This window comes from Lontra canadensis, unplaced genomic scaffold (genome assembly GCF_010015895.1).
Source record: "Lontra canadensis isolate GAN:19392208 unplaced genomic scaffold, GSC_riverotter_1.0 scaffold96, whole genome shotgun sequence".
Taxonomy (NCBI): Eukaryota; Metazoa; Chordata; class Mammalia; order Carnivora; family Mustelidae; genus Lontra; species Lontra canadensis.
This window is the reverse complement of record NW_022631090.1, coordinates 4,160,775-4,177,321: the sequence shown is the minus strand read 5'-3', so window position 1 is coordinate 4,177,321 and position 16,547 is coordinate 4,160,775. Positions and strand designations below refer to the sequence as shown.

Here is a 16,547-nt window from a genome sequence, read left to right as displayed (position 1 = left end):
TGCCACGCCCAAGTGAAAGGCGGCCACTTTTAAAGCAGAAGGATGTGTCGGGAGTTCGAAAAGCAACATCTCCCTAGGTTCCACTTAGAGATAAGAGTCCCCTAAGAAAGCATGTGCCATACCTGAGCATGTGCCAACCTCAGCACCCAGGCAAATATGAGGGCTATGGAATTAACTGTAACTAGCAAATATCTGTGCCCTGCATGCTCTGGGCTCTGGCCAGAAGACATCTGCTTCTGGCGTCTTCTCTATGTCTCTATAGCCCTCTTTCTGCTGTTTATTATAAAGCAATATGATAACAACACCAAAGAAAATTTTAAAAGGAAAAAAATGTTTTTGCATAATTCCACCACCCTAACACAACTGATTTCAACAACCTGTGTTCCCAGTCTTTGTCTGTTATGCGCACTTAGTTTGACAAAGTTGTAATCCCTGTTTATGTTATTTAAAAGTGATCTGATAGATTCTGAGAACTGGCAGCCTCATTAGAAATAACCCACTGAGCAAAGGAATATAGTTATTTACACGATTTTGGGCTGAGAAATAACCTTTATAGACAAACATCTCAAACTATCAAAAACAGTATACAGAAGACAGGAAGCAATTTCATATTTCTTTTTCTTTTAGCAATGGAATGTGCTTCATAGGGGAGGGATAGATGTGGAGGATCAGGTGGTTAAACTCAACATTGGGGGTGCATTCCACAAGCCTGAAGAAATCTGAGTAACACAATTAAAGAATAAATACTTGAGTTAAATCTTCTTACATGACTTGGCCAACCAGTAGCCAAAACGGAACATGGACACACAAATATTTACAATGACACATAGACGAGATCAGCAAGAACGAAGTCATTACCCAGCATGGTGACTGATTTGAGGGGATTGTGTCATCCAAAAAATCCTCGTGGGATTATGACAACGCACCGGATCCTTGCCACAAGATGAATGTTCTTTTCTTTCTTAAATAAATAATCTCTACTGTGCTTCTCACCCTTCCCTGACTTTCCCACTGCCCTATCCCTATCTCAGGACATTTTGGAATCAACATTCCACAAAGTGCCCTCATTATCTCTGGGCACCCTAGCAACTTTAAAGATCTGGAGAGACTCATCTGTGTCAAGATGAGCTTTTAAAAAAATCCAGAAAAAGGGAATAAACGATTAACCACCTGGAGTCCAAGTTGTTCAAGTGTACCCAATATGAATCCTTCACCACCATTTTGGCAGGAGAAACAGCTTCTCACTAATACTTATTAGAAATATACAAAACTCTCCAACATGGGGGAGGGGCTTTAGAAGCTGTTCTCATTTAAAAATTACATAGATACAAATTTGTAAGGGTAAATCCTACTGCACTATATTACCATAGAATCTTGGTACAATGGGGGTATGGTGAAGAAGTCTCTGGCTCCTCATTGTTAATATGCAAAACTGAAGGCATCGAAGAGCAACCATTTTTCTGGAACACTGCTCCAGGTCTCTCCCCACCAAAAAGGCCTTTTTGACATAAGGGTCACTAATCAAAAACTAGGTTCTCCTGACTAGCTTTGTGGTGATCTCCACAGGCAAGGTGGAGTTAGTGTACTGAATTCTATTCACACCCCAGGTATTATTTCATCGAATTCCCTGGCACTATGAATGAAACATTAAAAAAATATTCAACTTTAAATGAAATAAAAACTAAGGCCTCTCTCTCTCTCTCATTAGAACAGTGTGGCATTAAAAATTTCAGGCCCAACTACCTTTTTGCAAAGTAGAACACAGCATGCTTCAAATGAATGTTGACATCTAATTTTCTTTTTCCCATCTGTTTTCTTTCACTGTGGATGTTTTCTGAAGGGGGGGGGTCAAGTTCCTCTCAACTTTTATCATCAAAAAAAAAAAAAGGAAAATAGGAAATCCACCATTGGTGCCATTTCCTAAACATAAACACGTGTACTGTATGGTTAGCAGAAACTCTTTAAAGAAACTGCTTGCATTTTAAGGAATGGATGGATGGTTAGATGGACAGATGTACCTTAGCAGAGAAGAAGAGAGGCCCAGGCCATTGATCTCTTTCTCTCTCTTGCTGAATGTAGATATGTTCTTATTCAGATTCTCATATGTTACAAATCAAGAAGCCTTCTATCGCATCAACTGTCAGCTTCTCCAAGGCTTAGAGAGGGACTTTGCAGAATTTACAAAAGTGACAATAAATTTAAAGAGAAACATATCCTTTTCTATGCAGCCACCCTCCAGATATTTTTCTGCTCTCAGAAGATTCAGGAAGTGCCAACCATTAGATTTTTAACAAGCAGATACATGGTTGGACTGCTACTTCTTGAGATCTATGAGTACAAACCCTAATTAATTTTTTTACTGGAGAATTTCCAGATCTGTCTGAACATGTTTTTGAAATTCAAAAGCTCAAAGGATGATGGCTGACCATGCTATATCCTGAAACAGAAATCAGTGAGGCAGAGGGAAAATGGGAGCAAGTACTTGGAGCCAAATGTTGACTGGGATGTAGTTTTCACAGACCTCTCATTTCTGACAGGGCCGAATACTTACAATATCTCTGTTCTCCAGGTCTTTTAAGACATTTTAAAAATGTTATAACATGTCACATGACTCTGATCATAAGCAAATGTTGGCTAATGGGTCTATGTCTTCCTAATGTGCCTATTTGATAATACCTATGTCCCACAAGCACAAGAGAGGATTAAATTAGGTCTCTTGATTTTTGTTTCCTTCTCTCCAACAAAGATCTCAGTATTGCACACTCCTCTTGCATTCATTTTAGCTCCCAGAGAAAGTTCCAGCTTTAAGAATGGTTTCTCCTATCAGGGTTTCCCAGGTTGAGGACCTGGACTCACCCAATAGGAGGGCCATAAGTTTCAGTGTGTCCTTTGTCAGGCATCACGAAGATGAACAAGCTGGTTTATAGAAATGATACATCAACTATCTCTTAAGCATGATCGTGAAAATGTGACAGGATCTCACCATTTGAGCATTATTTGGGTGGACAGTTTTTAAAAGCCCTTCCTGAACATACATATTCCTCTCTGCTTTTGGAAAAATGCCTGAAAAGAAACCTTTTCCAATACAAATGCAGAAAAACAGGTACACAAACCAAGCCACCACTATAGAAGAAGAATAAAAAATTGCAACTCTATTAGGGGCATGGACTTCCACATGTTCACACAGTACTTGCTCTGGGGTATTTTTTGTTTGTTTGTTTCATTTTGTTTTTGTTTTTTGTGGTTTTTTTTTTTTGGTTTTGTTTTTGCTTTTTGTTTTTTGCTTTCTTTTTAAAAAAAAAAGTTTTGACATCTTTTTTTCCTGAACATCTAATGACAATGCAAGTGAAAAACATCACATTAGGTAAGGAGTTTTGAAGGAGGTTCGAATGCAAGAGGGACTACTCTCTAACTTAAAAACGAACACAACACTATGAAGAGGGAGTGTGCATCTTTGAGAAACCCTTTTTTTCTTCAAAGTGAATGCACAAAATGAAGGGATTCACTACTGGCTCTTTCGCTTCACGGTAGAAGGGACCACTTGATGGCCACTTCGACATTGCTGCCCTGGTCGGGCTGCGATTCAGGCTTACGAATAAATTACATAATCTGAGGGAGTAGGAAAAAGGCTTATAAGAAGTTTCTATTCATTTGAAAGTTAAAGATCCCCGTCCCCCCACCCCAGTTGACTGTCTTTTCTTCCATCTTTTCCTGCAGCAGAGTTTCAGTTCAGTCTTACTCAGGAGGGAGATGGTGTGGGGTAAGGCTCGCAGTCCTAGCGGCTGCTGTTCTTAATTGCTTCTTTTGCAGCGATAATCAGAGGAGTCAGGCTGGAGAGAGGCTTGGCTAATTTTAAAAATGGATGCTACAAAAGGAAAAAAAAAAAAGAAGAAGAGGAATTACTGGGATCCTTTCCTCCAACAAGTATATTACCTGACATTCTCAAGCAGCCCTTTTTTCACTCAGATAAATGTACCTTGAGCATCTGATTAAACATGATTTTATTAAAAACAGTGCCAGCTTTTGACCTTCAGATGTTCTTGTCATTCAGGGTCATGAAATCCTATGGCAGCTGATTGGCAGAGCCAGAAACTCAGAGTAGGGGGTCTTGTGAAAATTCCACTATGTTTGCAACCGTCTCATTTGCTGATTGTCTCAAACCGAGACATTTAACTGGGGCAGCTCTCATGCTTGAAAAAGTATCTTTGGGGGCCCTTCACCCTGAAGCCAATGGCTTCTCAAATGCTAAAACCCAGAGCTGTGCTTCCACCATTTCTCTTTTGGCCCCTCTGTAGTATGTAATACAAATAAATACCCCTTCCTTTTTTGAAAAGTTTTCCTCGTTGGGAACCTGTGACATTCTACAGTTTGGTTCTCTTTCCCATGCACACTCACTGACTCCTCTCCTTCTAGCTTCTTCCCTGCTTTCCCTTCCTTCTCCCACCTCCCAGAGCTCAGTGCTCATCCTGTCCTTTTTCTAACTTAATTCCTCTGAGAGCTCACTTTCATTCATGGTTTTGACCTCTCATCAGCTTTACAGGGATGACTCCCAAATCAATATGGCGTGACCTGATCCCTTTCCTGAAGTCTGGTCCTAGTTCTCCATTTGCCTGCTGGGTATCTCCTTCCCAAATGTCCTTCTGTCCTCTTGAAGTCAACATTAAAAAAGGTATGTTAAAACGGCTCCCAAACAGGGTACTCGTGTGATGTAAGCTACAGAGGCTTTGGAACCTACATTTAAATCTCTCTTCTGCTTATGACAATGGTTAGATGAGGTACGTAAGTGACAGTTCCTTATAAGCTACACAGAGGCTAAGAAATGTTAGCCATGGTATTATCCTCCATCATTTTTGCTTTTACTGCATGCTGCCATTGGTTTGATATTCTGAAGTCACTTTTGTCTTCTTCTCCCTTAGGTTCTACATGTAATCACCTATCGAGTACCTTCTTCTCAATGCTTTCTACCGTTATCTCTTGCCTTCCCTAGGTCAGCCCAAATCAATTGAACCCTCGACTATAACCATAAGTCCTTCTTGATCTTTCTGCTGCCATTTTGTCCTGTTGCTAATTCTTATTGTATTCCACCAGATTCACCTTCCTAAACAAAGCTGTTGCCAGGTTGTCCCTCAGATATGTTCAGGGTTTCCCCACTGGCTACAGCCCCTCCGATTCTATAGCCTGGTGTTCAAGACCCTCTAAGGCCCTATCTCTTACAGCCTCCTGACTGCACCTCTTTGCTTCGGCTGTCCACTTTATTTTCTGTTACCTTCAACCTTGCCTCAACCTATGCCTTAGGTCACACTATAATCCTTCCATCTGAAATCCCTTCCCTTGTTTACTTCAACCAGTTAAAGTTGCTCTGTCCTTCAACTAAGCAGAACTCTTCCCCATTTGTAGACACTTTCTGATCACCATCACCTATAGAAGTATTTCTCTAATCAACCACGGTCTTTATTGTAGGAATAGCCCCTGGGTTTGAATGAGTCTTTAAAAAACCTTGTGTTGTTTTTTTCATATACCCAAGGACATTGTGAACTTCCAGAGAGCAGGAATCATGCCTCTAGGGTTTGTATTGTCCACTGCAGTGAGCCTTGCTCATTGAAGTTGCTCAAAAAACGTCAGTTGATGGACAGAGACTTGACTTAGGCCATACAGAAAGGCACATGAACACTCTAAGACCTGTGTCTTTTCTCAGCCCTTCTAGGGAGGGCAGAGGAATGTAATGCATTCCTCTGTTTTCTAGCCCCTGAAATGGGCAGTGATAGGCTGGAGTCAGAGAACAGTGTTCTATGGACTTTGGGCAATACACAGGTTATTGTTAACATGTAAATGGAAAGAGGTGACAAACAAACTATTCAATTTAGACTCAGAATATAGTTTTGCCCGTTACTTAGCTGACTGTTTCAGATCAAAGTGCTGTTGGGAAAAGAACCGACTCAATGATCTACATAACTGCGTAACTGCATTGAGAGAACCCGTCTCATCACTTCTCCTTGAAACGTGTACCAGGGTGTGTCTCTGGTGGTGGGGGTGGTGAAGAGGTGGGAGTGAGGCACTCTAAAGTTCAGGTTTTTTCATCTGAGATTTGAAGCTGGCTTAAAGAGACGATCAGTGAAGGGCCATTGCAGATTTGAAATTCAAGCCCCTGGAACAGCCTGTGAAATGCTCACAGCAGAAAAGTGAAGGTGTAGCCCCTTTGATTCCTGGAACTCAGTTCATCTCAGGTGTGATTTGGGTTGGGATGGGTTATTTTTGACCTGGGGGTTGGCTCTCCATCTCTGGAGGGGTTTCAGAAGCAATAAGAATGATTTTCTTTCTCTTTTTTGCCTGGAACAGACTGAGTTTGGGGTTAACACCCTAGATAACCAAATGTTGCTCCTTGTGTTTAACTGGATTGAGTGTTCAAAGTCACAGAGAGAATATGCAGTCTTGGAGGGTCCAGGGCTTGACACATGTTCTGAAGAACGGTCCCCAGCGCTGGAGTTCTATGTGTCATCCTGGGCATGTGTTATTTTATCCATGTAAGTATATATTTTTTCTCTAAATCAGTTTGTGGGTTTGTGCGGGGGTGAGTCAGACAATCCGGGGCTCAAATTCCAGTTTTGCCACTCGATGGCTGTGTAAGCCTCAATTTCTACATCTGTAACACTGGATAATCCCACCTACCCTACAGAGTTGTTTTCAGAATTCGAGGAGATAATGTGTGTAAGGAATTTGACACACAATTGGTACTCATGATCATCAGCTAGACGAATCCCTGAGAGCCATGAAAAGGACAAATGGTTACAGAGGCACTCACCACTGGATGGTACTCACCCAGGCAAGCAGGTGCCTGCCATTTGGCATCACAAGCAAAGGGGCTTTGACCAGTAAAGCATTAGAGTAGCAAATGCCATGGAAATAATTGCATAGTTATGTAGAGAATTACCTCCGGCCAAGAACACCTGCACACAACATCCAGGGGCACAAGTAAAGTTTAGAACAAAACAGCAACACCAGAGGTTTCATAGTTTTCTTTTTTCCTCGCAAAATAAGACTCCAGGAAGAACAAAAAAGATTTATAGATTAAACCGCCAGCTTCTCAGAAGAAGGGCAACATGCCAGTCAATCATGTCTTAGACGCATGCCCCTACTTATGTGCCTGTGGCCTAAAATCAAATGGGTACAGCCCAACTCAAACTAGACATCTCTTGGCACAGCTCTCTTACTGTCAAACGCTGAGATGGAAAAGCTCAATATAATCACTCTGTCTTTGTAATTGTCCTATTTTATTTTCACCTGCAAAAGCTCCTTGGCAGATCCTCGCCTGTCCACATCCATCTCAAGACAACGATTTAAAAAGTCACGGAACACAGCTGACAGTCTCTCGGGATTCTGGAGCTCTGGGGTTCCATTAGTGGCTATCAGATATAATGCCTATAGGAAAAAAAAAAAAGAGGAAAAAGAAAAAACAAAAAAATCAATTCAGCACACACAAATTAGGATTGTGAGTTGGCACAGAAGGTACAAATCCAGTTTCTTCCGGTTTAGACTCTGGGTCTTAAAAGTTCCATTTTAGAGAATGACACTGGCATATATTTCAAAGTGTCTATAACATTTAGAAATCATTCATCTTGGCAGTAACTGAGGTGACATTGAGGGGCCCCACCCTGAAAATGTTGGAAATAAAGTTATAAGGTTGTCCTTTTGAGAGTTAAGGCAGTACAAAGCCATTTATAATGAATGAGTGATTAACCACCTAGGAAATTAAGCCTAGGGATTGCCTGTGCATCTGTGACTCTGAAGATTTGGGGAACATGGGTATACCCAATCATGTTGACCTGCGTATAACCTCCAGAAGGCATGGTGACGAAAGTGATTGTAATTTACTAAGTGTTTATCTTGTTTGAAGAATGTTGGTGAGCCGACCAGGGATGAACAGAGTACATTACAGAATTAGAGAAGCACAAAGAACCAGAGGATGGTAGGGCCTGGATGAAAAGTAACCTGTGAGACCCAAGGACTCAAGTACTTTAATCCTGTGGCAGATGTATCCCTATAGATTAGAAGTAGATTTCTCATGATGGTCTACCTATACTAAGAGAAAACATGAGAAAGTTTGATATTAGGAGTCTTGGAACCTGACAAGTATGCATCCTCTGTAAAAATAACCAGTTGCTAATAGATCTCTGAGATTTTTGTTCTGTAGGGCCAGCCCCTGAGAGACTGATGGACTCACTGTGTGCTGATGGAATCCAGGGTCCTTGCCTTCAGGGGTGAGAGATGGACCCAGGTCCCTGATTAATTCACAAAGGTAAACCCATCTTTTGAAGGCTCATGATGGCCAAAATAAGGTAGAGACCCAAAGATGAGTAAGAGGATGCCCTGCTTTCAAAGAGCACACAGTTGAGTGAGGGAGTGAGACATAAGTAGCTATAATACAGTGAGACAAGAGCTAATGGAAGGATAGAGTAAGTGTTCAATGCAAGGAGGAAGCCATTTACCCTAGAGCGCAGAGGAAGCTTCACAGAGGAGGTTGGCATCTGAACAGGGTTTTGAAGGATAAGTAAGAGTTTTCCCTACAGGTATTGTCACCAGGGTTATGTCTGCCTAGATGACCAGTGCCTTAACTGCTATGAAGCCATGCTCCCTCCTGAATTTGCTTGGGTTTTGTAGCCAATTATTCTGCCCCCTACCCCAACCCTTTTCCCCTTTGCCCATAATGGCTCCTACTATTATTATTATAAGTATTTCTATCAAAGTCCTTTCCTGGACCAGTTTTCATCAGCTAATACAGACATGTCTCCTCCTGACTAGGGATTTCCACAGGTGTACTTTAGAAAAGGTTAGGAAGGGCTGTTTTCTCCAGCGGCTGTCAACCTCTAGGATGCATGAGAATCATCTAGAAGGCTTGTTAAAACAGATTCCTAGGTCACCCATAGAATTTCTGAGTCTGTAAATCTGAAGAGGGGCCCAAAGGATTTGTATTCAAACAAATTCCCTGTTAATGTGGAAGATGCTGGTTCCAGGACCACACTTTGAGAACCAATTTAATCCACCTAGGTAATTAAAGCAATGGACCAAACTAAAGGTCCTCAGACTTGCTTGCACATAGGAATCACCTGGGGAAATTTAAAAGATCCATGTGCCCGGTTCTTACCCTAAACCAATGAAGTGGAAACCTTTGAGGATGGAAGGCAGGAATTGGTGATTTTTAAGCTCTCCAGGAGATTCCAGTTCACAGCCAACATTGAGAACCACTAGCCCAGGACTTGGGGCCCAGTTAACCCAGAATCTCTGCATTGTAAGCTCACCAGACACGAGAGCCCCAAAATCTCATAGAGGGAGATTCTCTAATGTGGTGATGGCTGAGAATTCCAATGTCATAAGTTTCTATAGAGTACGATAAAACTTTCTGGTTTTCCCCCCAGCACACTAAAAAAAAAAAAAAAAAAAAAAAAGCACAAAAAAACCCAACACATGTAAATACAGCCCCCTCCAAACCAACACCTTCTTTCCCTCTACCCCTCCTTTCTGATTTTTCAATTCCTTTGCTGATGTACAGCAAATGTACAGGGTGGCTATTGGGACTTCCAAGCCAAGATAGAAGTCAGTTGCACATCTAGTCTTGACTTTAAAAAACAAAAACAAAAACAAAACCAGAACAGTATGAAATAAGAATGCATTTATAAACTGCTTTTAGGAAATCATCGATTGGGCTGAAGTCAAGTGGTGCATGATCATAGCAGATACATTACATTAAGTTCAAACAGGGTGTTTCTGTTCTTGGACGATTAGCACTCTGAGCACCTGTCCTCACAAACCATCTTTGTTTCCTTATTATTAAAAGAAAATCGCTTGCCGTACATATTACATTTGTTGCCTCCTGCTGAAACTGTCTTATTTCCACTGGCCACAATTCCACCATGGTCACTGTCCTTTGCTTGCTTTTTTTTTTTTTTCTGCTGTGTAGCTGTGCCCAGTCCTAAGCATGCACATGCACATGCACACGCACACCCACACCCACACCCACATCCCCCTCTTTTCTCCTTCTCCACGCTCCCTGGGTCAGCCTGCATGCTTACGTGCTTTCATTTCCCTACCTTCCTTTCAGCATTGCGGCTAAATACATTCTCCTCCACGTAATCTCATTCCTCATGAGTACGCACAGTCCTCCTCACCTTTCTTCAGCTCATGCCTCATTACCTCAGGAAATGCATGCCCCTCTTTCCATTCCATTTAGGAATTTACAAATGACCTTTGTCATAGTTGTGCAGCCTGAGTAGGGCTGGGGCTACACGGGAGCACGGGAGCACAGGAGCAGAAAGCTCTGTGATCTGAAGGGGAATCAGCATATGGAGCCAATGCCATGAACCTCTATAGTGCTTCACAGAGAACGCATGTCCTCTTCTGAATTTCTACCAAAAGAATGACTCTGGTGTTTGCTGGGCTTGATATTTTCCCAGGGGTTCTCTCCGGGTGGAAGGATTACTCGTGACTTTAAGTTCCAAACATATTTTTTGATTTTCCAAATTTTCTACAATGGTCGTGATAGCTTTTATTATTAAAAAAAAAAAAGCCCTCCAAAACATTACTGAAAAAATAAATGTAAGAAGCTATGCCAGCCAAACTTGACACAGAACTCCTCATCTATGTTTTTTGTCTTCCTAGGATTAAACCTGCTTTTCATCAAGTTCTACCCCTTGAGGGAAACAAAAACCCAGACGATTTTTTTTTCCAGCTATTGTTTTCGTTTTAATTGCAACAGTATTATTTCCAACTAATTTCCATTGCAAAAAATCCACACTTTCAGTTATATTAGGGGCTAAACTGGCCTTTGTGGAATGGCCTGGGAACATACTCATCACGCATAATGCCGCTTCTATGGGAAAATGAACTCTGAGTTCCAAATGATTAACTGAAAAATGAAGTTTTGGAACATGGCCTGTGTGTAAGCTGGGTACTATCTTTGTAAAAAGAAAATTGCTACCCGCTGCCTTGTTAATGGGAGACAAACACACTTGTGGCTACTACAACAGTCACAGCAGAAAGGCTTTTCCTAACAAAGTCAAGTCGTACAGAAGGGAAGATTGAGGGAAAAGAGATAGAGGCTTGAGGGATCACGTTTGGGTTTTATCTGAGTTAGGAAAAACACTCAAAGAAAATGAGCTGGCTGTTAGAAGAGCTCTTTGTTGGCTACCCCTCTCCAACTGGGATCCACACATGTGGTTTTCCAACTCGACTCCCCCCAAATTCCCCTTGAGGGCAGCTGAGAAGGAAAAGAGGCAGGACGGGGAGATACACTGTAAAGACACTGAGAGTCTGTGCCCACACATATCTGTTTCAATCTAGACAGTTTTCTTTTTTTCTCTATTTCTTTAGGCTTCCAAGCAAGGCTTCATTTGAACCTAGGGCTTGCTACTGTTGTCTGAAAACCAGCAGTCCACAGGACATAGTAATGATCCTGGGGCGTGGCGTGCACGGTCCTCCATGATTGGGCCCCTTGCCACCTTTGTCGTCCTCAGTGTGTGCCCTTCTTTCCTCGCCCTCACCTAGGTACACACATTGGCCAAAGCTCACATACCATGCAAGGCAATTTCACTGTCCTATTAAATCTGCCTATGACACTGGCCCCATTTCTCCGAAATGCCTGGCGAACTTCTCTTTGCCCTTTAAGCTCTAGTTCACATGGCATTTCCTCTTTAAAGCCTTCTCCATCTCTCCCCGACCCAGAGGGTGACCAACACCTTGGCTTTCTGGGGACTGTTCTGGGCTTTAGTAGTGAAGCCAAGCAAAGCAGGAGCGTGGGTAACCCTGCAGAGAGAGTTAGCCATTTGTTCCCTCCTTTCAGCCACCATAACTGTTCAGACATCCATTTTCCCATTGTATTATAAACACCTGTTGCTTGTTCCCAGGCCTGCCTTCCTGGACTATGAAAGAAGGAATTGTGTCATGGGCATCTCTGGATTTTATGGCTGCTGGCCCCAAACGGATGCCCAGTAAATGTTTTTGTTGCTGAACGAAATGAGAGCCAAAATATTTGAATCAATTTCACCAAGCTGGGAGTGTCCCAGACTTGGCTACACAAAGTATTACAGCTCAGAGCCTAAAGGGAACTATTAAACATATAAGAAGACACACAGGAAAAAAAAAAAACAAAAACAAAAACAAAACAAAAAAAGAAGATACACAGAGAATGAGCAAAGGCACCTTTTCTGAGTCGCACAGGCCTGGCACGTGGTAACTTCTGATGACCCGCCCCTCAGTGTGGCAGAAGGAAAAGAGCTCCAGGAGCAGAGTATGGAAAGGGATGGCATCAAAAGGAGGGAAAACTGGAAAAAGATGGCCACAACATGGTAATCTGTGGGGCGGGTAAACCCAGAGAGAAAGGGGAGAGAATTATGGCCTCTGGAACTTGAAACATAGTTCAGAACTGAAGTCTCCTCTGACTGATCTTGCACAGAGATAGTGCTTTCGATTAATCTTTTGCTACATCATTAAACAAGATCTGCTTGATTCCCTCAGTGAGGCAAGGCAGGCCCTGTGACCTACTGACCTTTTTTAATAATGTGACAAAGTCCACCTTGGGGCCAAAAATGGTGACTTTCTTCATGGTGATATCTACGTTACCTGTAAGTTTCTGATGTTCTGGAATTTTTTTTTAAAGATACTTATTTATCTATTTATTTGAGAGAGAGAAAGAGCATGTGCACATGAACAGGAGGGGCAGAGGGAGACGGAGTGGGAAAAATCTCCAGCAGACTCCCTGTTGAGCATGGAGCCTGACACAGGGCTTGAACTCACAATCCTGAGATCATGACCTGAGCCCTAAACCAAGGGTCAGGCGCTCAACCGACTGAGCCACCCCGGCATCCCTGATGTTCTAGAATTCTTAATAACTCTAAATCTCTTGGCAATCACACACAAACATCGCAATTTTCACTGACCCCAATGTGCAACTAAAATTTACCTAAGTCGTCAGAGAAAACTACTCTACCCAGTCGAAGGAATAATTCAATTGACTTTGTTGGCAATCTCCTCAGTTAAAAAAGATCAATGCTGTCATCTTAGAAGTTACCACATTTCTCCAAAGAGGCCCCCAAACAATCCATATGTACCCAATAAATTTTCATTAAGGCAGTTTTGCAACAGGACTAACCATTTAATTAAAAAGCTTCAGTTTGTGACTTAAGTTCATTATAAAACGTCATAAAGTTTGGATTAAGATGCTAGAAAACAAACCAGAGGACTTAACATGGCAATGTGTTAGTAACCATGAGAGTCTCCGGCACTGATCTAAAGACTCAATTTACAAAGACGATAGGGTGTGGTACAAATATTTCTTTCTAAGTTCAACATTTGGGACCCAAAACACATTTTCCCATGGAAATTATGTTATGCATGGTGAACAGGCTCCCAGCCTAGCTGACAAAAATCTAACAAAACAATCTAACTGAACTATAAGACCAAGAGGGCTTTTCATCTGTGTCTCAGTATCTCTATAAATACTATGTCCATCTAAAGTATTAAAAGGTAACATTTATTCAGTGATTCCTATCAGGTGACTTAATCCACACAATAATCCCCTGAGGTAGACTTAATTATGACTCCTAATAGACAGATGAAGGGACTGAGGGCTGTGGGATTATTATAACTTGTCCAGTATCGCACAACTACCAATGAGGGAGCCAATATTTGAATCCAGGGAATGTGAGTTCAGAGTCTTTGCTCTTTGGCCAACTGCAAATACCACCTCACACTGTTCCTAGTCTCTGAGGAAGGAATTCTCCTAGCAGAGGCAGACAAGGGATCTTCAAGAAATGAGGCATGGTCAGCAACTTCACCTCTACCTCTACAGAGGAAATGGACCCTCTTGAGGTCAATCATTCTCCACTTGTTTGGAAATGGGGAGAAAGGGCAGGTCCCCAGTTAGAAGGTTTCACACTATATTCCCCGGGGTCTATAACCATGTTGAGAGTTTATAAGCAGCTCGTACTCTTGTTGTTGCCTATAACCTCCTGTTATCCTGGTTCCTTTCTCATTTTAGAATTTCCAACTACCTTTGAGTGTCTTACGAGAGTGATTTAGCAATGAGTGACTTGACAACTTATGGCTTAGTTTACTCATGACCTGGGATTTCAGAGGTCAAAGGCCAGAGCATACTGCTGCCTCTGATGTGTTTATGGATTTCATCAAAGTCCCTGATACTTCTTCCTCTTTCTTTTCTTCCATTTCCTTCTCTCCTTCCTTCCTTCCTTGCTTTCTCTCTTCCTTCCTTCCTCCCTCACTCCGTCCTTCCTTCCTTATGTTTTCTCCTTTCTACGAAGAAAGTGAATGGGACCAAATGTGCAAAAAGAAGTGACTATTTTATAACTAACATTTTCTTCCATAGGTTGACTTATTTATCCCAACAGTCCAGTGTGATAACTGAATAAGCATTATGGCATAATTTGTTACCTACTTGTCTTGCATAGTAGTTCTCATCTGTCACCAAAATACAGTGGTGGTGGTGATGGTGGTGGGGCTTGTTGTTGTTTAATCCTTAAAAAGTCCTTTAAAATGAACCTATTACAGACCTTTTCCCTTACAGGTTGATGGCAAAAAGTAATTGGGTAACACTGACTGATTAGGTGTCGGCCTTGCTTTAGAGCTCTCCCTTCAAGCATCAAGGACCGACTATGGCCAGAAAATAAAGACCAGATGACTCTGACAATGGGTGTGCTCATTCTAATCTCTCAGGGTTAATAATGCTTGTCAAGAAACATGGAGCAAGCAATGTGTGCTCAGGATGAAACCCTGGGCAGCCTGAGTAGCAACCCGAGGTTGAGAACCAGAGGGGATCTGGAAATGGGGATGGGGTAAGTATAGACACAGACAAGAAGTGAAGCAAAATGGAGCTGGACATGGAGAAGAAAAGCTGCAAGAAGCAGAAGGAGGAGACGAACACAGGGCAAGGAGAGGGGCCAAATGACAATGGGCAGAGAAGGTGGCTGGTGGGACACTGGGGAAGGGAAATGAAGACAAAGCTTAAAGAATTGGGGAGGCTCAGGGCACCTGATCCTCACTCTGCTGCTATTGCCCCACTTCTCTGGTCTTTCCGGATAAAATTTCTCAAAGCATTGTTTACAGTTTTGCTGTACCAACTTTCCCACCTCCTATTTTCTCTTCAACCCACAGTGAATTTCTGGTTCTAAGGTACCACTGAACACTATAAATTTGCTCACATTTCATTTCAGAACATGAGAGCTGGTAGGGACCAACTCCCCATTTCTTTGGGGCTTTTCCAAATGACTGTATTAGGATCAAAATGGCCCGACTGTGGCATGATCTGTGAGCCAAACATTAGATTGCTCACATAAACTGGTTTCAACTGCTACTTCATATGCAGTTCACCAGCTGAACAGCCCTTCACCCAATAGCATGGGATTGATTCTTCCCCTGTCACACCCCAGAGTATAGTGTAGATCATGGATCCCTGTAGCATTTCTATCACCATGGTGCTTTTTCCAGGTTTCTCACCCAAGGGTCCTGTCAGAGTGGGGCAGTCCGGTTTCCTCTACAGTAGATTTCATTCCCTTCCTGATCAAATGTCTTCGCTTAGTAGGAAAAGGGGGCTCTTCCTTCTTTATGGGACACAGATTTATTCAGGAGGTGATGAAACATCTCTGAGCTCTTTCCTGAAGATCACTTCCCTGAAAGCACTCCTAAAGACAATACCCACTCAAACCACAGCTCTTCTGGCAGTCAAGGAAGGCTGGAGCTTATCTACAGCCTAAGAACACAGAATTAAGATTCCCATGAATTTCTCCTTTCATTTAAGTCATGCTTATGTGGAAGCCTGATATGGAAAACAAAGGAAAGAGGACCTGTGTTGGTGGAATCAAGAGCCACATGACCTCCCCCTTGGGCCCTTTAAACCCAAGGAGCTTCACAGAATTCTAGGGCCTTGTGAAGTCCACTGGTGACCAATAATCTCATCAACTTCCACTTGTTTGAAGTGCTGAGGAGATGGAGGTCCAGCAGGAAGTAACCCATGCAAGATCATGGAGCTCCTGACTGGCAGACCAGGGAATAGGATTCACTCTTCAAGTCACATAATGTGTACAGCTGGTACAGAGAACAGAAAGATCTTTGTCTCATCCTGTCACATTTATTGGCCACTCCTGGATGAAAAGTGATGCTGAATTTTGTCATCTAAGCACTGAGGCAATTCCTTATGGAAGGAGAAGGAGAAGGGGATGGAGAAGGAGAAGGGGAGGAAGATCAAGAAGAAGAAGAGGGGTTGGAAGAAAAGGGAGGAAGGAGTAAGAAGCACCAAAAAGATCAGGCTGGTTGGGATGATGTTAGCACTTTGGTTCTCCCAGCTACAGAGGTAAGACTGGCTTTGTCAAGTTAAACTTTCTCTGCTGAGAGGTTTGGGTAAGACACCTCAGAGTATCCTTTTACCAGAATGCAAAGGGTCTTCTAAAATGATGCTGCAGCCAGGTTAGAAAAGGTCAGAAATGCTCTTTAGTTATGAAGAAAACTCAGATTTTTCTGGGGGAAGTAATTTTCCTTTGGCAAAAACA

General features: G+C 42.3%; 1 protein-coding gene across 12 annotated transcripts in view; it reads right to left on the bottom strand.

Annotated features, from left to right (window-relative positions):
• Nucleotides 1–1,693: 1,693 nt before the first annotated feature.
• PAK3 (p21 (RAC1) activated kinase 3) overlaps nt 1,694–16,547 on the bottom strand; it is a 240,398-nt gene continuing 225,544 nt past the window's right edge. For 8 of the 12 annotated variants that reach the window (XM_032837026.1, XM_032837024.1, XM_032837023.1 and 5 more), the window contains 3 exons: nt 7,279–7,416; nt 6,817–6,944; nt 3,786–3,865 (listed from right to left, as the gene is read on the bottom strand). In XM_032837026.1, the coding sequence (XP_032692917.1) occupies nt 6,846–6,944; nt 7,279–7,416 (237 nt within the window). In that variant the 3' untranslated portion in view covers nt 3,786–3,865; nt 6,817–6,845. Of the gene's footprint in view, nt 3,866–6,816; nt 6,945–7,278; nt 7,417–16,547 lie in introns of all 12 variants that reach the window. The other 4 variants (XM_032837029.1, XM_032837031.1, XM_032837033.1 and 1 more) reach the window with 1 other exon arrangement.